Source organism: Nothoprocta perdicaria, unplaced genomic scaffold, assembly GCF_003342845.1.
Source record: "Nothoprocta perdicaria isolate Ctin4 unplaced genomic scaffold, notPer1 scaffold_1, whole genome shotgun sequence".
Classification (NCBI taxonomy): domain Eukaryota; kingdom Metazoa; phylum Chordata; class Aves; order Tinamiformes; family Tinamidae; genus Nothoprocta; species Nothoprocta perdicaria.
Genome location: NW_020454093.1, coordinates 6,835,506 through 6,861,485, shown reverse-complemented (window position 1 = coordinate 6,861,485; position 25,980 = coordinate 6,835,506). Strand labels below are relative to the sequence as shown.

Here is a 25,980-nt window from a genome sequence, read left to right as displayed (position 1 = left end):
CGCGCGGAGCGGGGCGCGGGGCGCGCGGCGGATGCGGGCGCATGAGCGCGGCAGCGAGCGGGCGCAGGAAGCGCCCCCGCGCCGCCGCCTCCATCTTCCAGGGCGGCAAGAGCCCGCCGGGCAGCGCCGCCGAGAGCGCCCCGCAGAGCCAGCGAGCCCTGGACGACTGCAAGATGGTGGGTGAGGCGGCCGCGTCCCGCGCGTGTCCCCCGCGGCCCCGGCGGAGCCCCCCCGGAGCGGGAGCCCCCCTCGCGTGCGGGGGTGGCCCGGGCTCCGGACACGCTGCCCCGAAGCGGGGCTGGACCCCACGGCGGCCGCGGCCCCGCGCGCGCTCCCCAGCGCAAGGTGCCGGCGAGGGAAGTTGCTGCCGCGGCGGCTGCAAACAGCGGGTCGCCACAGCAGCCCCACGCGCGGAGCGTTGGACACGCGCTGGACTCCTCCACCCTGCCCCAGTCTGGCCTTGGTCTAGTTCTTGCTCTGCGAATTGCGCCGGCAGAGACCCGCTCCGGTACTTCAGAATGGGCTGCGACTCCCTGATCACCAGGGACTAAGGGCTGTCAAGCAGGGCTATAAATATTTCCAACAAGTGGGTCCGACTCCATCCTGCCTTTTTTCTCCGTGCTGGCAGTGAGATGCGGAGAGGTAAACAGTAGAGGCAGGTTATTTCTTTGCTCTTTGTCCACTCAAATTCCCTGCTGAGGAGTGAGAAGCGGCTTGGAGCTGGATTGCTGGGTGCCGCTCAGGCTGCAGAGCGGCGCTTTTCCCTCGCGCGCTGCCTGGATGCTGCTGGATCGGCCCGGTTTTGTTTTCCTTGGCAATGCCGTGGTGCTTAACTGTGCCCTCTGTTTAAAGGGGGGTATGAGGTGAGAGGGGGCAAAATGCACCCAGCTCAACCACTTGCAGCATGGGTGTGTTTTCTTTCTTTCTTCTTAATGCAGAATAATTCTGCTATGACACAATGTAGTCCTTTTTTCTCTTTCCTCCTGCACTGGCTACATGCAGTCTCCAAAGCTACAGAGACGCAGGCCACATTTAGCAGAGTACAAATCCTGCGTCTAGGGTTTTGTTTGGTTGGTGTTTATTTATTTTAATTTATTTTTGTGCAGCTGTACCAGAATGCACTGGGGGTGGGTGGTTTTGCTGCTCCAGAAGCAGTAAAGCCTGTTCACTTCTCTTACAGTGAAATTTCAGAAAGCGTGGACAGAAACGGGTCCAGATACAGGCTCTGAGTTACACAGAGTAATTGGGGTAGGGGACATATGAAGACCCAAAATGTAATGTTGTGGGGAAGCAGCTTCTTTCTATTTCTAAGAACGTGAGGGCTTGACTTTAAATTTTTAGACTTACAGCTCCCAAATGCCAAACAAAGATTTTTAACATGCTCATATGCTGGCGCGTGTTGAAATCCTGGGGATAATGATGGCTATAGAATTATCAGCTGCTAATTTCGTCTATTTTGGTACAGTTTGGAAAATGAGGTCAAATTAGCAAAGCAGAGATAAATGCACATCTTGCTCTAACGCTCCCTGCCTGCCAAACTCGTACCACCATGAGTGGCAAAAAGTCTCTGCTTTCTTCCAGAAGACAGAAAATGCTACTTTTCGTATAGTTTCGTCCCTCGTCAGCTCTACAGGGAGCTAAGCAATAATAATCTTACCATCCTTGTAAGAGTTACCTATTTGTCCAGGAGTATCATTTCTGCCTATATTGTATTAGAAGATTTCTGTGAACAGGTGGAAATGCTTATTCTTTGTCGTTCTTTTTCCCCCTTATTGGAAAAAATGCTCTCTAGAATAGTAACTGGAAAGCGGCGACCTAGTGCATCTTCTCCGACAGTAACCTCAGCTCAATTTCAAGCCTGAAATCAGTTTTAGAAGCTGGGTATGGAACCAAAACCATTGCAAAACAAATGAGCAAAATCTCCAGTGCAAAAGCAAGCGCTACATTCCCATCCTTAAATGTGCTGTTCATCAGGAAGCAGGAGGAGCAAAGGCAATAATTTCTGGAGATATTTTTGTCTTTGGTGAGAGAAAGAAATTATCTCACGCTACCAGAAAAACAGCTGGGATTTTTGTGTGTGTGTGTGCTTAATACTTAGGCCTAGTAATTCAAACAGTTTCAGAGATGAAAAGCAGCGATACTTCTTTCCTGCAAATGAACATGGACAGGACACAGAATAGGCTGCTAGTGTGAAGGTCCAAGTCCTCCGCTAGGTCTTGGGCACTTTGATCCCATATGCCATGAAACCAGGAGGAGCAGGAACCAAGCCCCACATCGGACTTGCTTTTATATAGATTTCTCTGTCGTTAGGGCGTAGTTTAGTGTCTTGTCTCAGTAAACGGTGTCTGTTTTTCAGCTGGTGCAGGAGTTCAACACGCAGGTGGCTCTGTACCGGGAGCTGGTCATTTCCATTGGGGATGTCTCGGTCACCTGCCCGTCCCTGCACGCGGAGATGCACAGCACCCGCACGCGCGGATGCGAGATGGCCCACCAGGCCCATCAGAGGCTGGCCGCAATTTCCGGGTAGGAATCGCCTTCTCTTCAATTAAAACTGTGCTCGTGTGAACATCTTGACCAAATATTTAAAGTAAATGGAGGTGGCTCTATGCAGAACCATTGGGTGAACACCATTGGGTGTATCACCTAACTGACCAGTTAGAGGCAACCAGAGGCTTAGCAAAATATGAGAAAAAAATACTTAATTTGGTAAGAATCATATAGGGGGGATAGAAGGATACATGGTGAGAACAGTTTTGAATTTTGCATGTTTTAAAATTTTTAGTTGTGTTGAACTGAGGATCAAAGTCTTCCCAGCATGTCATTTTGAATGTATTCTCTGGTGGACTTACATTACTGTACACTACTTTACATACTGTTCTTTCCACGGTGACAGAAGGTGTCACGTACCATCATGTGTATAAGACTGTGTCTCAGTACAGAATAGATTGGCATATCTTACAAAAAAAAAATAATTCATGCTGCCCATGCGAAGTCTGTTTATATATGAGTTCTTAACGGGATGTTGATCAGGGCGTTTGTATTAACACAAATAGGCACCTCCTGAGTGATGTTTTCTCTGAGCAGAGCTCATCAGGGCTTTGGGGGCCTGCCTTGTCCAACATAAGTTTCCTCCCCATGGCGCACAAGTGGTTTGGTTGTGGCAGCTCTCCCAATCCCCTTGCAATTCACCAAGATCAATTTACTTTATATGAAATCTATAGAAATACAAGTGAAGGCCACACTAAGGAGTGAACGAAGTGAAATGAAAACAAAAAGAAAGGAAGAAGATGAATCACTGGTGGGTCTTTGTGGAAGTCTCAACTTTTTAGATATGATTTTGTACAAAGACTCTTTTGTTGATATTACAGACGCTGGTTGTTTCCTCAAACAAAATATATCTTTTTGAAATTCTGAAGTCTGTGAGAATTAAAAAATAAAAAAATTTTAAAAATGGTAACCAGTGTATGCTACCTTAACACTGCAACACTGTGCATTTTCAGATTCAAAAAGAAAATTATACATAAAACAGCAGAAACAAACTTGGATTTCTTTTTTCTGGAAAGGAAACGACAGATGTGTGCTCATTTAGAAATACAGAGGTTTTTTTAAGTAATCATTTCACAGTTGGGTGTCTGTCATATACACAAAGATGTCCTGAAGGTTGTGCAGTTGCTATGAGATTGACATTTAGCTAATCTAAAACTGTTTTAAATAACTGTGATAATAATGTGATATCCATAACAACTGGTAGGTGTTAGAAACCCTCTGGAAATTGCTTGTTTAGTTTGACAGGCATTTTTCAAAGATGTGCTTCACATGCTCACCCTCCTACAGCTGAGGGAAGCAGAACCAGCCAACTTGCTCCGTGTATCCGTGGGGAAGGATGGGCGATGGAGGTACAGCAAGGATTCAGTGTAAAAAAGCAAGCAGAAGGCAGTAACAGACTTGGAAGTTTGCTCTAACTCACCGGGAGCAGTGATGTAATACATACAGCATAGGATGCCGAATGGGAAGATAATCGGGTAAGAAGAGAAAATATCAGGAAGAAAAATATTTAGCAATGGGAATGGCATTAAATCATTTCCAGTATTAAATAGTCAGGAGGGTAGTGTCTCACTGAGAGTCAGTGTATATGACACAGATCCATTTATTTCTCTGCTTTAGTTCCAAATGAGCAGCGCTGCAGGTGTGAGCTTCTGGATCACACCACCGATTCCCATCCACTTCTTCAAAAGCTTCTTAAAAGATAGCGAGCCCTTCCTATTGCCTTCCCAGCCAGAGATAATAAGAACAATTAGCTAACTATGTTACTAGACTATAAAATTTCATTACATGTCATCATTCTATTAGTTAAGCTCATTAGTAATGTTCAGTTAGTCTCTAAGTGACCTGTGCTGTTGCAGAGACATTCGAGTTTCTTTCGAGAAATCGACCTCACTGTATCAGACAACATTAAGTCCGTTAATCTTGTTTGTGCTGGTGTCCTCCTTGGAAAATTAGCAGACAGCTTCCTTTATGTGCTTCCTGTTTGAATACAGGAGCATTTGAGCCTCTTGCACTACTCATTCAGGCAGCTGGAAAAAGCACCTACATCCCTCCACAGTTCTACCAGAGCAGTTCTACCAGAGCAGAGAAGGTAAAAAAGAGGAAAGACAGAAAAAACAGTTTTGTTGGCATTGGGAAAGACACTTTGGTAAGAAAACTTGGGAATTGTGAGGAGGGAATTGGAGATGCTGAGATACAGGTAGTGCATTAGGAACCAAACAGGATAGAAGTCATAAGTCCAAACTCTGACCATAGGAACATCACTTTTGGAATATTTAGTGGATGTGAGAGTAGAACAGTGGTGAAATGTGAACAAGGTAGAAGGTTCCAGTTGTAGCTACAGAGAAAGTGCACGCTCATAAGCCATGAAAGGCAATCCAGCCAAGAAATGGAGGGAATGAAAGCCACTTTAGCTTAGAAAAACTAATGAGAGAAAGAAGAGCAAAGGAGATAATGACAGAGAAGTAGCAAGGAAACATAAAACTGTAAGAAATCTTGACTGAATTAAACCATCTAGTCCAAATCTGACAGTAGCCAGTAGAAGAGATTTAGTAGAAAAGTGTCTAAAAAACAGGCAGTGGCTAAAATGATGCCTTCCCAGGCATTCCTGTCACTTCCCAGCAAGAAATAGCTTAAGGGTTTCCTGAACCAAAGGCTGCATATGAACAATTTTATGTGGCAGATCTGAGCTCTCATACACGATTTGAGGATTTGTCTGAGTATTAAGGTCTTTACTCAGAAAATGCTGAGGATGAATAATGACATCTTTACGCTGCGGTGTGTTTAAATCCTTACAATTCAATTTGAAAAATAGATTCAGTTTATTGAAAAGGAAAACTTCAAACTCTATCTGTAACTTAATAGGTCTTCATGGCTTGTAGACTCTTTTTAACTTGCTCTGTTACATATTTTTTTTATGGTAGAAAAGCATGAAATTTTATCAAAGAGCAGATGCAAGCTTGAATTCTTTTTTTTTTTTTTTTAAATCAACACTGTCTTGACCTTCAGGGAATAAAGATTAGAAACAAAAATACTTTGAATTGAAGTGCTTTAGTTCTGGGTGATGATCTGTTCTTTCAGAGTTGGCATTTCAGGACCCTAGGTCAATTCCAGCTCACCGTAGTCATACAAAAAATCATAATAACTTGAGTATCTTTTGAGTAAAGTGAAAGTCCAATCTTGATGGACAGCTGTATAGAAGTTCACTGTTTTGAGGACAGTGAACTCTCTAGAAAACTGAAGACAATATTTTAAGATACAGATCTTCACGCTCATGTATGCTTTATCCCTTTCATATTCTCAAGCTCTTGGTGTGTATATATAATGTACACTGAAACTAGAACTGGCCATGTGTCTGTGACAGTCTGGTGTGTACGTAAACAGAGAGGCCCAGTGCAGGGCAGTGTACACCTGTGTGAACCTAACTTGCAAATAGATTGTCCTCTAGTTCAGACTGGTTTTGGAAAGTCCTGCACTTGGGGAGGAATGACTCCATGCTCCACCAGAGGTGGGGAACCAACTGGCTGGGAATCAGCTTGACAGAAGAAGACCTTTGGGTCTTGGTGGCCATCAGGTTGAATATGAGCCAGCAATGCACCCTTGCAGCAAAGAGAGCCAAAAATGTGCTCCACTGGAATCCTAAGCATCGCCAGCGCATCAGGAGAGATGGTCCATCCCTCCGCAGTCCTGGTAAGGCCGCGCTTATTCAGGGCTCCCCAATACAGGAAAGACGAGGACGTGCTGGAGTGGGTCCAGTAAAGGGCCACTAAGACTATCAGGGGTTGGTAGCATCTATCATTTGAGGAGAGGCTGAAAGAGTTGGGCCTGGTTAGCCTGAAGAAGGGAAGGCTCAGGAAGGATCTTAAAAGGAAGACGAAGCCAGACTTTTCTCAACAGCACAAGATACAATGGACACAAATTGAAATATAGGACATGATATTTAAACATTAAAGAAAGAAGTATTTTCTACTGTGATGATGATTGAACACTGGAACTGGTTGTCTAGACAAATCATGGACCCTCCGTCCTTGGAAATATCCAAAACTTAACTAGATATGGTCCTTAGTAATGTGCTATAATTCATACCTTCCAACCTGCAACAATAGTCACCATAAATCTTCTTATCAGAAAAAAAAAAGTTTCCTAATTTTTCATTGGGATCCATCCATTACTTTTACAATACAATTGTTACTTGTAACTTCTCCTTAGTTCAATGAAAATTAAGGAGGTAGACCTAAAAATCACATTGTGATTGCACTGTTTTTCTTCTGCAATCTATAGCAGTTTTCTGATGTTTTCTTTAAGCAATAGAGTATAATTTAGCAGACCTTAATAATATTAAGTCACTTGTGCTAAAAGAATATTCACACCCGTTTATGGCTAAATTTTTATTAATATGTTTATGAACTTCCTCTAGATGAAATAATTTTAAAATTACTGTCTGCTTTCTAAGGCACACAAGTGAGCAAAAAGGTCTGCTGCAAAATTAAGATATGTGTTGAAAGATTTAAGAGAAATCAGGGAAAGAAAACTTCAGGCTTATAACTTAATGAGAACTACATTAAGACAGACATAATAGAAACTGTCCCAACTGTTTAACTTAAGATGTTAAATGAAGTGCTCCTGGCAGGTGGTATAGCTTAGCAGAGACAAAACGCAGCAAAGCTCGTTTCAAGAAGGAAGAATTTTTATAATCATGAATCAAAACACGGCAATGCCAGCAGATAGAGCAGTGAACTAGAGCTCTCCCCAGGCTAGACATCAATCATGCAGCATCTATAGAGATGTCCACCCTCCCCAGCTCACTCTGTGCTCACTGCCCTTCTATTCCTCCTCTTACTGCCGTGCCAGAGGTGGAGAGAGGAGAGATAAAGTCAGTCCTCGGAGTTCTGGGGTTAAGATGGGTTCTGTTGTTGAGAGAAAATCGATTTACTAAGTTTACAGTTGCAAGAAAAAATAGATCATCTAAGTCTGATGCCACAATTTTGAATGGGAAAATCCATAAAGCAAATAAATGAAGAGGAATCAAGGTTACTTACTAAAACTAGAGTACTCAAAATAGCTAACCTCCACAGACAGACTTTTCCTTTCTACTCCTGTCTTGGTAAATATTCTCTAATAGGCTTTTCAGACTTAAAGATACAGGGTATTAATATCTAGCTTTATAGATACATCTTTCATAACGGGAGCCAAATTTAGTAAAGGGCAAACATAACTGCATAATACATAATTTAGCATTTACTTCTCTTTCTCTAAAACAGAAATCCTGAAAACCCTGAAAAGCTCTCCACCTGAAGTGACACAATATAACTTAGTTTTGACAAAGTGGAAGAGTTTCAGCACTTGCTTAGGGCTAAACCTAATCAGGGGGTGGAAAAGAGGCATCCTTCCTTGTTTAGACTCGGAGGAGCTTGATCCCACAGGCATTCCCAGAGCATCCTCAGAGCGTAACATGCAGAGACAGTTGTGGACTCCTCACAAAACACAGTGGCAGCTGCCACTTTCTTTTAAACCAGAGCTGAAGGTGACTCGACTGAATTTCTCGAGCAGTTGCACCCCACCTCCTAGGAGGAGGCTCTTACTTCCAGACAAGCGCAAGTGAGAGCTGGAAGCAGGGTCGGCATCATCTTTGTCAGTCACTTTTCCATCCCTTTCTCTCACTACACTAGCACATTCCAGCAGGTCCAGAGCTGCCCTGCTGCCCCTGGGACCCTCGAGGACTGTGGACCTCAGGTTTCAGTGTCCCTGGAAGAGCAGAACACAAGAGTGTTGCCCTTCTTACATGACCCAGAACAGTTTGGTGACGCTAGGGAAAGAAGATGGTGCCATCACCTGAGCTAGCAGAGTATTGGGCATTGGGGAACAGGTCACTTTTGAGGTCAGCCTTCTGCCCCTGTTTCAAGCAGGGCTCATGTTCCTCTCTACTTTGCCACCACATATATGGGGAATGTCATGGCTTGTTTGCTGAGGACACTATACACACAAAAATTAGGGGCACCATGGTGATATATGTTCAAAATCAATGTTAAACCAACCCAAAACAAATGTTTCTTTTTAGTATTTCTGAGAGGGATTATTTTTCTTGGCAGAATTTTGCAAAAAGCACATCTGCTGGAAAAATGTAGCCTGAAGCTTCATGCCTAGCTTCACAGATGTAATTTAGGGTTGCGGTTGGGCTGGTAAAGAACCATTCTTATAAAAGCGGCAGTAAGAACAGCTCCCTTATGTCCCATTTAGATCCATTGCTTTGAGATCTGTCTCACCAGCATATGACAGTGATTTTCTTCCATGGATCTGGGCTGAAACACATCTCTGGATGACTGAGAATTACTTATGGGTTTAAAGTGCTTCTTCCCGGTCTTTTTCTTAAATGTTGTTCGATTTAGAAATACAACATTGCTGCAGTTTTTCTAGAGTTAGACACTCTGCTCACCTTGGCTCCAGATAGCTCTGATGTCTTTAGAAATGTATCTCTGACTCTCCTTTTGGTTTTTATGAAGACCAGACTTTTTTAGCAGTATGTTCACATAGAGTAGCACAGAAGTAATTTAGTACAGAGATGCGTAACTAAAAAGAGCAATAATTGTTAAAATGTTTTGACAAAGGAAGAGCTATGGAAAAAGGGGGAGGGATGCATTAAAATTCAAGTAAAAAATCAATGGAAAAATTGGAGAACACCATATAATGTCAGACCGTTTCTCCTTCAAATATCTGTGTATCTTCAGGGATGCAGAAACGTGCTGGAGATACTACAGTTGTGTAGCAGAAAAAGACCATAAACTGAGGACTTAAAATTACATTTACTGTTTTTCACATGTGATTTCTTCATTATCTTTTAAGTTTTGGATTGAGCTATTTATAACCCAAATATTGTCAATAGTTCTTTGTGTTCTGAGTTGCTTATCTGTGATAGAAAAAAAAATAATTTTGATTCAGTGCTTCAGTGAAAGCAACGAGTGCAGATCGTCGGTTAATTGTGCAGGAACGTGCAGGTAACTGCATCTTTTTCTTATGATCCATGTTCTGTCCTGCTCTTTCAAGTGGCAGACCTCCTGGAGAGCCATTCTAAGGAATGACTTATTTATAGTTACCTCTTTGGTGCCTGGAGATTTTCTCTAGTAAGATGTTGGGCACCAAACGATAAAGGGTAACTGCTCCCAGCAGCAGCAGCAGTTTGCAAGATCCATCTCCAAGCAGGAAAAATGTTAGTTCTGACAGGTTTACGTAGGGAAAATTCCAACAGAGTCAGAATTTATTACAAGATCCACAAAATTTGTTCCAGTTTTTCTAATTGCTTTGTAGTTCTGTTAATACATATTCTAAACTATTATTTAAGCATTAAGGTCTTAGCTGAACAAGCATTCCTTAATCAGGAATCATTCCAGTGTTGTCAGTTAAATAATGTTTACGTTCAGGTTTTAGAATTATCCTGTAGTAGTATTTGCTGAAATTCTGCCTAATATTGAGTACTCTTTCTTCTTTCCTGAGTTTATTTGCAGGTCTACACTTAGATTTTCTGTATTTCTTCTAATTGCAAGAGAAAAAAATATACTCAGTTATTTGTACATGAGCAATCTCTCTCTGCAACTTGTTCCCTTCCCTTCTTTGTTCCATTTTCACCTTGCTATTCTTATCTTTGTTGTGACTACTTGCTGGACAGACCACATTTCCTGTCAGCAGATTGGGCATAAGAATTTGAATACTATCATCTCACATTAAATGATGTATTCAGAGTTGTTGAAGGAAGGACCTTGCTCTAGCAGAAGAAAAGGAGTTTATATTTATTGGGTGCGCAAATTCATATCTCGGTCTATCATGGCAAGATAGCTGAAAATGTGCCGTTCATAACCTTGTCAGCGTGGAAAAAAGTTAAACGTGAAACAGAAAAGTGTCTTGTTTATACAGCAGCCCCCAATTATTTCCAACTGTTCTGGAGTTGTTACCATGGCGAAGCAAAGTTAACCACTCTTATGCATTTACTGAAAAGAAAAACAAACAAACAAGAGATGAGGGTACTCTGGGATGGTGTGGCAGCCACTTGGGTGCCCAGAGAAGACTTTGTGGAGCCTTCTTTGCTCCCCAAGCAGAACTGGGCACTTCAGGGAGAGAAGTAAGTCTGAGAGCTCACAAAGCAGAGACTAGAGCTGAAGTAAAAACTCCAAAATGAAAGTAATCTGAAGTACTTTATGCGAAAATGCTGCTTCCCAAACACGTTTTATCAACAGATGGTTTTAAAAATTTCATTCTCTATACATAAATTTAAAGGTTTCATGAAGCTTGTGTATTTTTTTCCTTCTTTCTTTTTGACACATGTTCAAGTTTTCTCACAGTCTCTCAGCTGTGATTTTTAACTTAACAAGTCATATGGATTTGATCTGTGAAATTATCTGCTAGGGCTGTGTGCTACTTCTACTGAGAGTACACCAGGATTTCTTTTTTGCTTGGAAGGCTTTTACATGGAGGTATTTGGATATTTAATTCTAGAAAGATAAATACTGCAGAATGGAAGAGGGTGCCTATTCAAAGTACTGCTACCAGCAGTTGATACATCCAGAATTCCAAATATTTCCTTGTTCTGAACAGCTTACTAATGATCTCTTTTGTGGACTGTTCATCTTTCCTTTTAAGGATTTTAGCAGTCACATTTTTAGTCTGCAAGAAAGCAGGATTAATAAAAATGTATGGATCTTTTCAATAGTTTAATGCAAATATGGGTTTCACCCCAAGCCCTCTAGAGCCAACAGGATTTTTTTTCAGTTTCATTTCAACTACTCATTAGACCAACCAAAGTATTTTGTCATCTTTTCTCAGGAAATTGAAATACATTGTTCCTTACTGTTTCTCGTTTTACCCTCTCTTCTGCTCCGTGTTTCTCATTTTGGAATGTGGAAAACCAGCAATGCGCATGACGAGCACAGATAGCGGGTGTTCAGACCACATGAGTGCGTTATGGACTGCCTCCTAGGAAAAATCCTTATGTAATTTATATTCAGAGTAGGTGTTGAAGATAGAAAGATGGGAAAATAGAAGTGTCATAAATCAAAGCAGTCTTCTAATTTCGTGTCCTGTGGATGGCCAGAAGCAGCTGGCAACGCTCGCCTGCGGCACCGTTCCTTCCAGCACCCATATGGTGGTAGTTGTGCTGTGACCTACATCAGACAGCACCAAACACCTGAAGCATTTAATTCCTTTTTGAGCATTTCTGGGGAATCTGACCCTGTTTGTCCCCCCCAGATCAGAACAAATTTCCTAGATCATCCTGTGTGAGGTGTTTATTCTGATGATACTCAAACATGAATTCTCTCTGCAGAGGACCTGCAAACCGAATTACAACACGACTTATGAACTAAAAGCACTACATGGGGGCATAAATGTGGATTCTTAGCATTTGAGTGTTGCAGATGCAGCATAACTTAAAACAAGTAAGATTGTTACTCTGAAGGACTGAGTTCGTAAATAATTTATAAATGATCACTGAGTGATTAACAGAGGCTGATAATGCACAGAGAAAGGGGCACTGCTCAGCTCAGCTTTGGCCGGTGCAGAAGTCTGATGGATTTCCCAAAGGCAAAGGACAAAGTCTGATGGATTTCCCAAAGGCAAAGGACATCCCAAAGGAAGGATGGAAAGGTGGCTTACAGATTCTGCAAAGGTGATGTTTGAATCCAGGATTTATTTTCTGAAAACTTTCTAGAACCTTTTAAGTGTCATTAAAGATACATTCAAATTCCAGTTGGAATTCCGAGTGCTTAAAAGTGTTATGTCGTGGATTTTTAATGTTATTGTGTATTTTTGATGTTATTTCATGAAAAACATTTCATAACGCGGTACTCTCTAACTGGATATCACTGGATGATGCACTTTAGAAAGGCTGCAAGAAAGACCCTCTAAATGCACTTGAGGAGGTCAGTGTAACTTCATCCTTCTAAGGCGCACTGTGATTAGGACCATGGTTAGACAGATGGATTTGCCCTAAGGCAGGCATCTAAAAACATAAGGTCTTAAAGTTACTTGCTTAGGACAATTGTGAGAAAATGAACCACCACTCCAAAAATAAGCTGTTCCTTCCCAGGAAGAAAAACAGCATTTCCAGAATACCAGTTTGGGTTGGCTAGTCTTACCTAAGGATAAAATAGGCTGGATTTGAATAAAATCTCCTATGTTAGTAGTGCTACACCCAAGTTCAAGACGATTTACCAAGTAGTCATAATCAGTTTGTTCTCTAATAGAATAGTTTGGTATAGTTAGGAGTGATAATTTATTCCCCTCTCTTGAGTTAATTTTGTCAGTAAAATTTATTTCTGAGGAAAACAAAATCTAGAAAATTCCAGTCTGTAATTCTGATAGTTTCCAAAAAAAAAAAAAAAAAAAACCAGTTTTCTGCATAGCGTCTGCAATAATCAAAAAAGTGCTAGAAAGTGCTTGAATACCTCTTAGTCACAGTGATTGATTTGATTGATTTGTGCTTGTTCTCTTGATAACATAAGGTCAGAGTTGTGGAAGAATCATTACACAGTGTATAAAGAACATGGCAAATAATCCATTTTAAAGGCAAGGTTACAGCTTCTGTAGTGATCATGCCATATAAGGAGTTTCCCAAAAAATGTATAGCTTTAACAGGAAAAAAAAAGGTAAATAAATTCAATAAAACAAGTGATAATATAAGTTTTCCTGTGGAGGTGTTTCTGAAAGAGGAGAGCCAGAAAAATAAAGGAACAGCATATTCAAAATGACTCCCTAATCTGCAAACCATACATGACCCCCGATTTATAAGTTAATTTATATTGAGGTTAATGTGAATTTCTTGAATGAAAAGGATTATTTCCCACTGCTATGAGTCTAGCTTTCCTAACTGATCTATCATGGAAAAAACTAAACTTATTTTTTAATAGAGTTGAACAATAACAACAATTCTCACATTTTAGCAATGTCTGTTGTGTCTTAGACTGGTTATCCAAAATGATGCATTACCTCCTTTTCCTTAAAGCAGGTAGAAAAGATAATGGTTGGTGTAAGAGCTCCCTCTATGGGGTTTATTTTAAATATCAGCCTCTGAAAATATAGAATATTTAAATATCAGCTTAGGAAAATGAGTTTCGTCTATTAATAGTGCTTTATAAATATATTCAGTTAAATAAAATCGTGATTTAAAAAAACACATGATTTTAAGGAATGAAAAGCATCAATCTTACTACTGCTCAAAGTATGAAAAGTACATAATAACATTATATATTTAAGTGAAGATTTATTTATAATATTTATATTTGCAGTTTTAATAGTAGCCTGATAAAATGTGTAAAGTAAGTTGCTTTAAATCTAAATCAATAAATCAGCATCTTCTCTGTAACTCCCTTTCATACACGCAGATAGCACAGCTCAGATTGCAGGTGTGTGGCTCACAGGGGAGCGCATGTTCCTCATCGACTGAGGAGCATTCACGTCTTTGAGTCAGAATCAAGGGTCCCTATATGCACCCTGGTGGTCCAGGATTCGTGTTGGTAACTGTGGAATTTCCTGGTGAAGGAATAATAATATATTTGAAAGTATTCAATATATAGCTATCAGCATAGCTTTACAGACAGGAAAAGAGGGAAATGGAAGCAAGTGATATGCCAGGTTCCTTAGACATCAACAAGTGTTTCTAGGTCAAATAAGTAATCCTACAGACCTCATGGTGAGAAATGTGATTGTTAGTACTTAGCTCACCATCTGGCTTTCTTTTATACGGCACATTTGTTATTAGAAACAAAACCATAAAACCTTTGTCTGATGGAGCCCATTCCCTTAGTTCCATTTGAAAGCCGAAGCTTGTAATTTTCTAATGAAATTTGGACTGGGATGAATCCTGTAAGGATCCACAAAGTTGACTCTGCATGCAGATAAATGTTATTATTTTGCTAAAGCACATGTACCTCCATCTCACCACGTATCCTTCTTTGTGAAATAGCTGTATGAGGTGCGTACAGTTTTCTTGTATTTTTTTGTTTCCATGTATAACACCCTCAGTCTTTTTCCAGTGATGCTTAGTAAGAAAGAAGGAAATATATTGAATATTTTAAAGACAGTTCCTTTAAACCACAACTCCTAAAAATATAAGGATTTTTAACATTTGAAACAATGTAGAGAAGAAACAGGATAAAAACAATCCGTTTTTATCTAGATTTGCTCTAAGGAAATTGTCTTCTCGCAGTGAAGCTTCAGTGCTGCTGTCAGTGATGTCCTCGTGGTCACAGAACGGTGCCCTTTAGAAGAGGCAGATGCAGCTTTCCTGGTGTCAGGGTGTGAAGTAGATCAGTATCTCTGTCTCTGATGGGAAGCGCTCTCATCTGAGCAGATGACTGAGCAACTGAGCAGGAAAAGGCGGTTGCTGCCTCCGTGGTGACATTTCTGTGCGGTTCTGCTTTGCGCGGCGCACGTTTGGCTGGTAACACCCTGCGGGAGAAGCAGGCAAGTGGCTTGGTGAGCTGCTGCTCGGGGTGTAGCTGCTCATCCTCGGGATTGAACGTGCTGCCTGGAAGCCAGCCTTAGGCATCCTGGAAACGGCGAGCAGGATCTGAGCGTGCTTAAGTGCACACTGAGAGCCTGGAGGGTTTCCGTATTAGACGAGCAATGAGTTTGAAGCGCTAAATTTTGGACTTGGGGGAAAATATGGCAAGCAGATCTCGACACTCTTGAGTCTTTTTGTAATTCTTTTATTGGTTTGCATGCAATTAGTTACTGCCCAAATGTCCAGGAGGAAGTGAGAGCTGCAGCTCCATCCCCGTTTGTTGAGGTAGTCCCGTTGTGGTGAATTGGGGAATGCTGCTCAAGGCACATGGAAGGCTATTGGTGACACTAAGGGGTAGAAGAAAACTAATTTCTAAGCTGAAAGATAGGATAAATGAGGATAGTAAAAGATTTCTGGAGTTCGTGTATTGTCTAAATATATATTCTGTGAGTTTTAAATGCAGTTATCAGAAAAATAAAAACAAGTATGTCAAACCCAAAATTCAGAAATCGGAAATACTGTTGCAGGATAAGCAAGTGTGGCGTGCTGTGTTTCTGCTGCAATAGCCTAGTTATTTGTTAAACAGATTTTAAATTGATTTGTTGAATGATTTGGTTAAATGGACTCTGTAAGGTTACATTTACTCTTGAGACTGCCTCTTGCAACAAGGTAGCCAGAAACCTACTCTGCTCTGGACATTTACCCAATTTTGGTAGCAAGCATTTACAGAAAAGGTTGGAAGCGTTAGGAGTATGTATATGTATATTAGGTATATGTAAAATGAAAGAATGGAGGCTGGTCTTGAATACTGGTATGATTAGGAAACACCAGTCTACTTCTGAAGAGCTGTTCCTGATTTATACTAAAGCAAATTAAATTTAAATCTGAGCTATATTTGTTTTATCTTCTTTGGTTAATACCTATGGAATTATATTAAAAACCTTCTTGCCATCTGTGAATTTACAAAAAAATGCTGCTAAATTTATAGTTATTGTTTATGCAGAGAACAGTGCATTTCTAATCAGCTAAGTGATCACAGATCTATGATATTCATATAATGTATAGATTGCTTAAAAATGAAAGAAATAGCAAACATCTAATTGTAGACACTTAAGATTTAACTCCTCCTAAACTAGTACTAGATACTTTGGAAGAATTCAAGATAAAAAGTAATATTGAAAACCTTACTATGCATAGTAGAACTTCTAAGTGTCTGAAGACTCTGCAGTTAGGTATGGTTTTCAAAAATTCAAATATGGTTTATCTTGTAGTCATTTTTGTATGAGTTTCTGTGTTGCTGAGTTTCTTCTTCTAAGCATAATCTGCAGCCCTAATTAAGATTCATTCTTCTATTGTACTACTACTAGTGCAGCCACTGAAAATGTTTATGTTCATATCTTTTGAAAAGAGTTCATATCGTTTGAAACTGCAATTTGGAATGCAGTTATTTCTTCCCTTCCAGATGAGTTCTACTTAGGACTGGCAGGCAGGACTGAGCTTCCTTTGCCCCTGGTTAGTCAAGGCCAGCATGATTTCCCCCAGTGCTCAACTCCTACCTGCCAGTTTTGTTCACGACGAAACATCTTGACTGGACCCAGGGTATGACTAAGTATAAGCAGTGGCCTCTTACCTTGGTATCACACAGAACCTATTCTGCTGGCTTAAGTAAATGTTGTCTGCTCTAGGTCTCTGAAGTCTGTGGCCTAGAGTGGGATTAAGAAATGATTTGAGCATAATAGCACAGTTTAGTGTTGCTGCAAATGATTTATCAGATGAGTTGCTTTGGTTCCCTTGAGAAAATCCACAAGTCTAATTTTATTTCTTATACAAGAGAGTCATGTCAGTTTAACTATAGAAAGTTGAGTCCTTATAAAGAATGCTAGCAATCTCCTTGCTTCATTTATATTATTCATATGCTAGAAATCTGAAAGCTTGCTGAGAAAATTTTTTAGATTCATATTGATGGTATTTAGAAATTAGGTTCAGTTTATTTAGTAAAGAAGTAATCTCTGTTTGTTATAAAATCCAATTTTGGGGGTTGTGCTTGCAGGCCAATAGCAAGAATGTCTGAATAGAAAGTAGCTGAAATCCGCATTCTTCAGCCTTGCCATTTACTGCCCTACTGAATGGGCTCTTGGGAAGGAAATTGAAATCCTGCTTTTCAGGAATTGCTGGATAAATTCCCTCTTTGAGCACTCGAGGAAACAGTTAAGTTTATAAAATAATATATTTATGCTCACACACCAGTCTGAACTAGGAAAGGGAGATTTTTCAAATGATTTTGCAATCGGACATGAGAGTAGCTGGATCCTGAATTTGGGTAAATGATTTATTCTGGTGTTCAATGCAATTAATTGGAGATCTAGGTATATTCTTGATTTCATATTTTTGTTTTAAAAATGGTTACTCCTGAGACACTCCTGAAATAGCTCTTCTGAATATCTCTGTAACCCTCCCTCCATTCTCATAGTGAAGCACTAGCTAATCACATGAACAGTATTTTAAACACAGAGGAAAAAAAAAGAATCTCAGCCAGAAACCTGCAAAAACAAATAACTCAGCTGCCATTGATGAAGTCTCATCCAGCATTTCTAGCCTGAAAAGAGACCATAGAAGGGACCCTGCGATCTCCTCACTCAGTGGCTGCACTATCTGAGAGTGAGTGACACAAGAATTCTTCAGTCAACCAGAAGATACTTCTCTGAAGCTGATAAAGAGGATCAGAACACTCAGATTTTTCAGGCCACTAATTTACTGCATTTCCAAATGTATGGAAAAGAGAAAATAAGTTTTACAAAAGCCTTACCATATGCAGTCTTACCAAAGAGGACCTAAGTATTTTGAGTTCTTGGAGAGTTAAAAGATCTTGTTAAATCCAGTTTGGTAGAACAGCTTGTTTATCATATATGCATAGCTTAATAGCTTATGAAGCAATTATAATGTGGCTGCTTGCAAGAGTAGGAAACCATATTTTATGAGCCTCATGTTCTTCTCATCCGATTCCTAATTGTGTTTTCTTTTTTATTGCAGCCCAGAAGATGGTGAAATTCATCCTGAAATCTGTAGATTATACATCCAGTTGCAGTGTTGCTTAGAAATGTACACAACAGAAATGCTTAAGTCCATATGTCTGCTAGGATCCCTTCAGTTTCATCGGAAAGGTATTGAATATGTACAGCCGTATGTACAGATGCTGATTTAAACAAAAAGCAGAGGTTTTTGTTTGTAAACTGAAGGCTTTCTTCAAAACCACTATTCTATGGTTTTCAGTCTGCCAAAAAAACCCAGACTGTTTTACAAAGAGCAGAGTGAACTTCATTCTTCTTAAAGTCCTTTACCTAAGGAGAGAAGTACTGCACTGGGGGCAGAAGTGCATGTGTTTCTCTCTAGGAATGAAACAGACAGTAATTTGATCGTTATGATGTATGTTGCACTGTTGCTAGTATATAGCTTTTTCATTTTTAACCAACATCTGGGTGATACTAAAACATTCATTTCATTTTCCTTTTCTACAGTAACTTTTACCTTTTAAAAATTGTGAATATTTCCAATATGTATTAACTTTGATAAATTTATAGATGCATATATCTGTTGTTATTCCCTACATGTGATTTCTTGCTGTATCTTGCAGTTCATTTTTGAAGGTAATATTTTCTGTTTGGATGGAATATTTTCCATTTTCTGTTATCCATTTCTGCTATCCATTCCTGTTGGATAGGTAGTTTGTTGGGCCTTTTATATCCCTCTGGAGATTTCAGCAAATTATGTCTTCTATTTTGGAGCCAGCAGAGATTCACATAGAATAACATACAAGCTATTTTCACCAACTAATAGCTAGTAGTAGCAGCTAATAAATAATAATGTGAGTTCTAGTGTCTTGACCAGACGTTATCCAGCAATCTACAGAATTGATAAATCTGAGGCAGTGAGCAGGCGCTGATATTCCTTTCCCAAGAGGAATTCAGTCAACACTCCCTACTGGAAACAGATGTTGTTTTGTGGAATATCACCTACTGTTTGAAGGTTCGAGCTCTACTGCTTTCACCATCTTTCTCAGCACTGGTCAGGGCTCTTCCTGTGCTACTGAACACACATGCCTACACTTAACTGTATCACGCTTTGTATACCGACATTTCTTGCATATTTATGGTTCTTCTGATTAACGTACTACTGTCATACAGCTTTTGTTATAAAAGTAAGGCAGTCCATTATTTCTGAGAGATGTAGCAGCCACAGTGGGGCCACAAACTTAAATATTTCCAGCTGTGCTGTGCAGTAAGTAAACTGAGGTAAGTGCTCGCTAATAAAGTTATTTCTAAGATACATTCAGCACAAAACCTCATTGTTGAAAATGCATTCTGATGGCAAAATTAAACATTTGGAAAATTTGCAAATGACAGAATGAAATATGCCTAAGGAGCATTAATTCATCCTTTTTTATGTACTACGTTGCTTGTTACCTTATCATATACTTCCCCGCTCTCCTTTCCACCACCCCAAGAGTCCTGTCATATTGAGAAACAGGTTAATACTTGGACAGTCATTTTTGTGGTATTCTAATTGCTCAATGTTTTATGTTGTATTTATTGCACATGGTTCTATTCCAAACATAGAATCCTTCTGTTCCTCAGACTTTTCTCAGTAATTCACTCATTGATGAGTTTCATCAGAACTGTCTCGAATAGTGAGACAGTAACAGTTTCTTCCCCTTGCAAAAAAGGAACCAGGATTTAGGATCTGAGATTGTGGCTTACTTAGAGTAATCTCACAATAGTTTCAGCTGCAGCTGTGAATGCAAAGTCTTCAAATTGAGCAACCAGAGAATGAGAAGTATGTTGCCAGTAATTATTATGAGGAGCTACTGTGTTTAGGCAACTTGGCTAGATTCACATGAAAACTCTGGGTCAGGGAAAGGTACAGAGTCAAGTTTTCAGGGCAGCATTCGAGCATATTAACTGTGAGAAACTCTCTTGTGCCCTCCTGCAGTGCCTCACTTACAGCTTTAATAGCCCTACTGTCCCTTTTGTCCTATCAGAGTAGCATATACAGCAGACTGTAGCAAGTTGCTTTAGCAGTGTGGAAAATGGCAGTTCTTCTTGTTCTTCTTGATCTTCAGCATTGTGTAGTTCAAGAACCTTTCACTCCAAAAGCAAATCTCCCCTTCTTAAAATGAAAGGACACAATGAATTAGAGTCTAGAAGACACGTTGTACATGAGGTGTGTGTTGTATTAAAATTTCACCAGAAGTAAAAAGAGTCACTGCCTGGCCAGCTGGCAAGAAGAGCACCTGCTTGTGGACACCGCTGCAAGCAGAGCGCAGGATCAGACTCCTGCTGAACTCTGTGGAAGTCTTTCCACTGACTCGATTGAAAGCAAAATTTCGCATCTCTATATTAAGCAAGGGTGTTTGTACAAAAGGTATCTTGCCCCCCTGCTAGAATGAGAAGATTAAAGAGCGTTTATTTCCATACAGTGTGTGCCATATAGTAGGAAATGTTAAGCCTGAGTCATAGGCATTATTCTAGCAAAGCCTTTATTATTAGCTGACTCTTAACTGTTTTCAAGCGATTGAGCAGATGCTCTGAAATTCAAGGAAGGCTTCGTGAACTGTTCACAATACCACAAAATTACTGGAAAAGAGCTCTTTCGGTTGTAAGGAAATCTGTGCCACTCATTCTGCTAAGCCTGCAGGAGCTGCCTTTGTGCTAGCAAAGAGCGCAGTGCACGTTCTCTGCTTCTGTTCTCGAGCTGGGGGAAAGAATTGTTACTGTTTCCCCCAAAACACCCTTTGCATCTACAGGTGCACTGAAGGATGTGTGTATGGGCCGTTTTTCTTGATGGTGTGTCATCAAAGGTCAAGTCAGCATCAACATAACACTTTAAAATAAGGTCAGAATTAACTAACAGCCAGCGCTAGCAGCAGCACCTTGTGTTCTGTGACAACCGTGACAAATGAGACAGTTCCCCAGCACAACCCTCTTTCACAGGAAAAGCTGTAAATGAGATACTGGTAACAGTACATTGTATTATGGGCGTCTTGTGCCGGAAGCAGTAATGAATAATGAAGCTTACCCAAGTGAAGACTTAAAATTGTGTATTAAATTCTAGCTTAAAATCACAGCATAAGCTGCACTTGCCAACAAAAATAATTTGGTAGTTAAAAGGTGATAGATACACAATAAAAAATACAATGTGGGAAGCAGGCTTAGGCTGCTGCTGCACAAGCAGCTGAGTCAACATATGAGATTGTTGCCACCGAAAAGATCTTTCTTCATTATTTCGCCCTCATCTTGCCTTCAGTTCTTCCTCCCTTCCACTGCTTCTGGCCATGTCATCACCCCGCATCCTCTTTCACTTGTTCTGGAGCATGCTTAGTTCTTTACTGATCCAGTTTAACTCATGGAAACAACAGAAAACATTTCACTTTTATTTTTCTTTTAATGGAGGTAATCTTCTAGCATTTGATGGATATGCCTGACTCAGAGAGGGATCTGGCAAAGCTGAGGTTAATAGTAGGTGCTAAAATAAGAAGTAGAGAAAGGACAAATAATATTTAATAACAGTATATATATATTAATAATAATACAATGAGTACTGTAGTAAAAACTGCTGAAACATTTTTTTTTCAGTTCCAGGGATTTGTAGTTTAAAGTAAAACAAGAGGAAGTCAGTGGTCTGATAGCTTGGATACTAATTTGTGATTTGGGAGAGTAGTATAGCATGGGCTGTACTCGCCGTGGCAAAAACAGCAACCAGCTGGAGGCTTGCAAGGATACAAACTGCTCTCAGCAACACTGAACTCTCTTGTATTTACTGAACAAAATGCTCAGCTCCACATGTGCCTGTGTGGGCTTCCTCTTTGTCCTGTTGGAAGTAACATGGACCGTACAGCAGCGCTCTGATGAGCGCTGAACAGTTCATGCTGAACATGTTCATGCTGAACAGTTCTTATTTATTTCTTCTTCTCTTCATTTATGCTATGCAAAATCAAGCCCAAAACACCACTGATATAATCTGCTTATAGCTTTTCATTAATAAATAATAGGGATATGTTCTTTGCTTTTAATATTTTGAAGGAAAAGAGCCCTGTGCACCACCCAAGATCCTAGACACTAAAGTGGAGGAGAGCTCCGAAGTACCTATTCTGGAAGACACGTCATCATCTCCAACAGATATCCAACAGCAGTTATGGCAGGTTTCCACAGATATTGAGAACACTGACAGGTATCTGCAACACTTCAGTCCTAAGTAAAATGTATTCCTGTCTAAAGTTAATTTAGTCTTTCCCAGTTAGGCAGCTAGTGTTGTTTCTGCAGGTGTTGGTAAATTACTGTGTTGCATTTAACCTAATGGAAAGCAATGCCTTTAAGAAGAGCAAAGAGAACTGACATTCTTACTTTGGTTAATTACCAGAGGGAACTACTGCCAAAAAATAAACACAGAAAGCTCTGGTGCTAAAACAGAGTTTTTGACTCATCTTAACCACACAAACTGGTTCATATCAGTTGCTTCTGTCCACAGTTACACCTGTGGAAGGCTCAGGAGCAGAGGGGAAAATCATCCAAAGGTATATCCTAGTGGACTTTCATTTTCTTGACTGTCCAGGTAAAAGACAGAACTAAGACCCTTTGCCAGGGGGCCGACCAGATGGCCAACGTATGTTTGCTTCTTTATAATCTTTAAATCAGGAACCTTTTCACAGCTTCTGTTCTCTTTCAAAATATATCCATATGTAACCTGCACTGTGAGGTTACACAGTGTTGTTACTGTATTTCCCATTTTTTGCCTTTTCAAATTTTAGCAAATTTCATGCCAAAGTCCTAAGAGGGGACAGAATGACAGCCCTGTTATCAAAAATATTCTCTTAATCCCTAGGGAGCTAAGGTGACATGGATTAACTGCATATGTAATGATTTCTTTTTAAAACAGTATCCACATTTGTGGTACAAGCTACAAAGTGCCAATAATTACTATTAGCAGTAGTACTTGTCAGTGCTAATTGTAACTGTGATGAATAGTCTGCCACTAAGATCACATTGTGCCCACCAACTCATTTAACATGGAATACTCAAGATCCAGAGAAGATAACAAATTTGGACCAGAAAGCTACCAGTTACAATCAGACTGGCTTAAAATTCTTATTAAATTTTCTGTCCTTTCTTTTGGCATGCATGTCCTGATATATTGAACCAAATGCTTGCACAGTAGATTTTTATATTATTTAGTTTGGGTTTTTATTCCTATAGTTCAGCATATAAAACCATACTGTGAACCATTCCCTACTGTGAGTCTTCAACTGTTCTATTGTATTTCTTTTAAATTTGTTTCTGCAGAGATATGAGAGAAATGAAAAACCTTTTAAGCAAACTCAGGGAAACTATGCCTTTACCACTGAAAAATCAAGGTAGGTTTTATGTTTTCTTCATGTAAGGTAGATTAAGATCCTGAAAGATTTCAGCTTCCATTAGGTATGAAGAAAAATGTAGAAGTTATAGAAAGAAAAATCTAGGTGAAATCCTTTCCCTACTGATTCAGAGGTGCCAGAATTTAATATGTGAACTTTATCCTCTTGAATTTCACTTGAGAACACCATAGTTGAAAACACTGGACTGGGGACGTTTACATATATGGTATTTGCACATAAAATAATAGACTTATCGTGGGGTGGTAAGGCAGCAAAACAACTTATCCCCTATCTCAAGCCGCATGTTTTTTCAGATGTAGTAAAGGTAAAGGCTGAGTGATGGAGTTTACTTTGCCCCTGCAAGAGCTGTAGCATGGGGGGCTGTCATCCTAAAGAATTTGTTTAGGAATGGGCCTTCATTTTGTGTCCCTGCAGTCTCATATATTCCACATCAATAGGCACTTTCTTTCTTCTTATGAATAACATTAGAAAGCTAATAATTTTCCTTTTTTTTTTTTTTTTTTTTTTGATCTTGATAATGTGTACTTCTTAAGTGCTGCATATTCTTTGCACACTGGCGGCTGATGAAGTATGTTTTATGTGTCCTGGATCTTGTTCTGAGGAACTAAGCAGTCTAACATTCATCATAATATATTAAAAGATAAATACAGAATGGGTGAATTTATTATAGAGGTAAGAGTTTATGGCACAGGCAGATTGAGTGGAAATTATTTGGAAGGAGAAAACTTACTGAAGTTCGTGTTACAATTGGGTCTGGAGTCTCCAATCAAGACTAGGTCCCTGATGGATCATGAATAGGAACATAATGAGGTACAGAGCGTGTAGCCTAAAACCTTGCCTGAAGATGGCTCAAATTCAAAGTTAATTCTAAAGATTTTTTGAGACAGTTGCTCAAATTAACATAATTACAGGCACTTATGTGTTCTGTATGAATAGAAAAGGAGTTAATATACAAACTAGAAAGTTAGCCAGAAGCAAGGATAGCAGATTGTGCTAATCTTCCAAGGCAAGTACTTTTAAGCTTCGTGTGACAAGATGTTCTGAGTTTGGGGTTTTGAATTGGAATTCTTATTGATGGACACACATGGCACTTAGTAATTTTTTCTTTTTCATCTTTAAAATAATCTAAAATTTAAGCTTAGGTTGTCAAGTTGGCATGCCTGCAATTAAGATCTCAAAACTATTGTGCTTTGAGTTTTAGCTGTTGCCTAACATTATTCATCAAGCAGGAATATTTTGGCTTGAGTCTCCCAGCACTGGAGGTATAATTTCATAAAGGTTTTGTCATTGAACAGCTTATTCCTGGTGCCAAAATTTCTATTGAATTTTCATGGAATCCTAATAAATGGCATTTTAAGACCCTTATTCATTTTACTTCTGTTAAAGAAAAATGAGTTTATTATTTGCTCAGTGGAATCTATTGCTTGATGCTGTAGGTGCTGGATGCAGAAGATACAAACTCTTGAGTGTATGTGTATTTCTGTAACTGTATTAAAATGTGGTTTGTTTTTCATCACAGACGATAGCAGCCTCCTAAACTTGACCCCCTACCCATTAGTAAGAAGACGAAAGCGAAGATTCTTTGGACTGTGTTGTCTTGTCTCCAGTTAGATTATGTACAGAAATGACAAGAAAATCATAACTTTGAGTAAACCACTATCATTTGAGCACTGCAAGATGAACATTACTGCTCTTGATTATAAAGTATATTTTCTACACTAGCCTGTTCTGTTTTCTCTTCTGCTCCATCCCCCTTTTCAAAGTAAAGAGTTTTAATAATTTAAAGTTATGGTGTTCAAGAACCAGTTGTGGAACAAATCTAGCGTAAGTAAGAATGTTTCTAAAACTTTTAGAAGTATATTTTGCATGCTTAAATGACTCAGAGAAAGATACATGAATTATGGTTAATAGATTGTTTTTAAGTTTTTATTGTTTGAACTACAGCTAAAAGTTTGTGCATAGTACAGTACTCTTACTAGTACCACATTATAATACTTGATCATATTCTAACAGTCTTTAAGCATAGAAATCTATTTAAGAGCAAAAGTATTGAAGTTCTAAAAGATTTAGACAATATTGTAACAGAATTTGAACAAAATCTATCATTGTTTTTTGTAGTTTCGTTCATACTTAGTCTTCCACTCTATCTCAATCTAAAAGCTTCATAGAAAAATATCTTAATTTATGATACACAAACCATATATAAAAATATTTAGATCTTGTAAATACAGAGAAATCAAATATCTATATACTGTACAATGCATAGAAATAATAAATCTCCTTTTAAGCCAATGGTATCTTTCCAGCCTTTTGGTAAAAGAATAAGTACTTTATTAAAAGCAGGTGTAGTAAAATAAAGTTACCCTACACTGTACAACACACCACTAACCCATTTTGTTTCCAATAGAATTTAAAGCATGGTGTCTGTGTATTATTATTAACTCTATAGGGCATGCCAGAATTAGCTCAGATTGTAAGATATTAAACATTTTACATTGTTAATAAAGTTTTTTTTTAATTTAAA

General features: G+C 39.4%; 1 protein-coding gene across 1 annotated transcript; it reads left to right on the top strand.

Annotated features, from left to right (window-relative positions):
- Positions 1 to 41: 41 nt before the first annotated feature.
- On the top strand, positions 42 to 25,980 carry RGS7BP (regulator of G protein signaling 7 binding protein). The gene is made up of 6 exons (XM_026037020.1): positions 42 to 176; positions 2,357 to 2,523; positions 18,062 to 18,192; positions 22,108 to 22,255; positions 23,365 to 23,435; positions 24,976 to 25,980. Exons 1-6 carry the CDS (start codon positions 42 to 44, stop codon positions 25,065 to 25,067), a joined length of 744 nt encoding a protein of 247 aa, XP_025892805.1. The 3' UTR covers positions 25,068 to 25,980.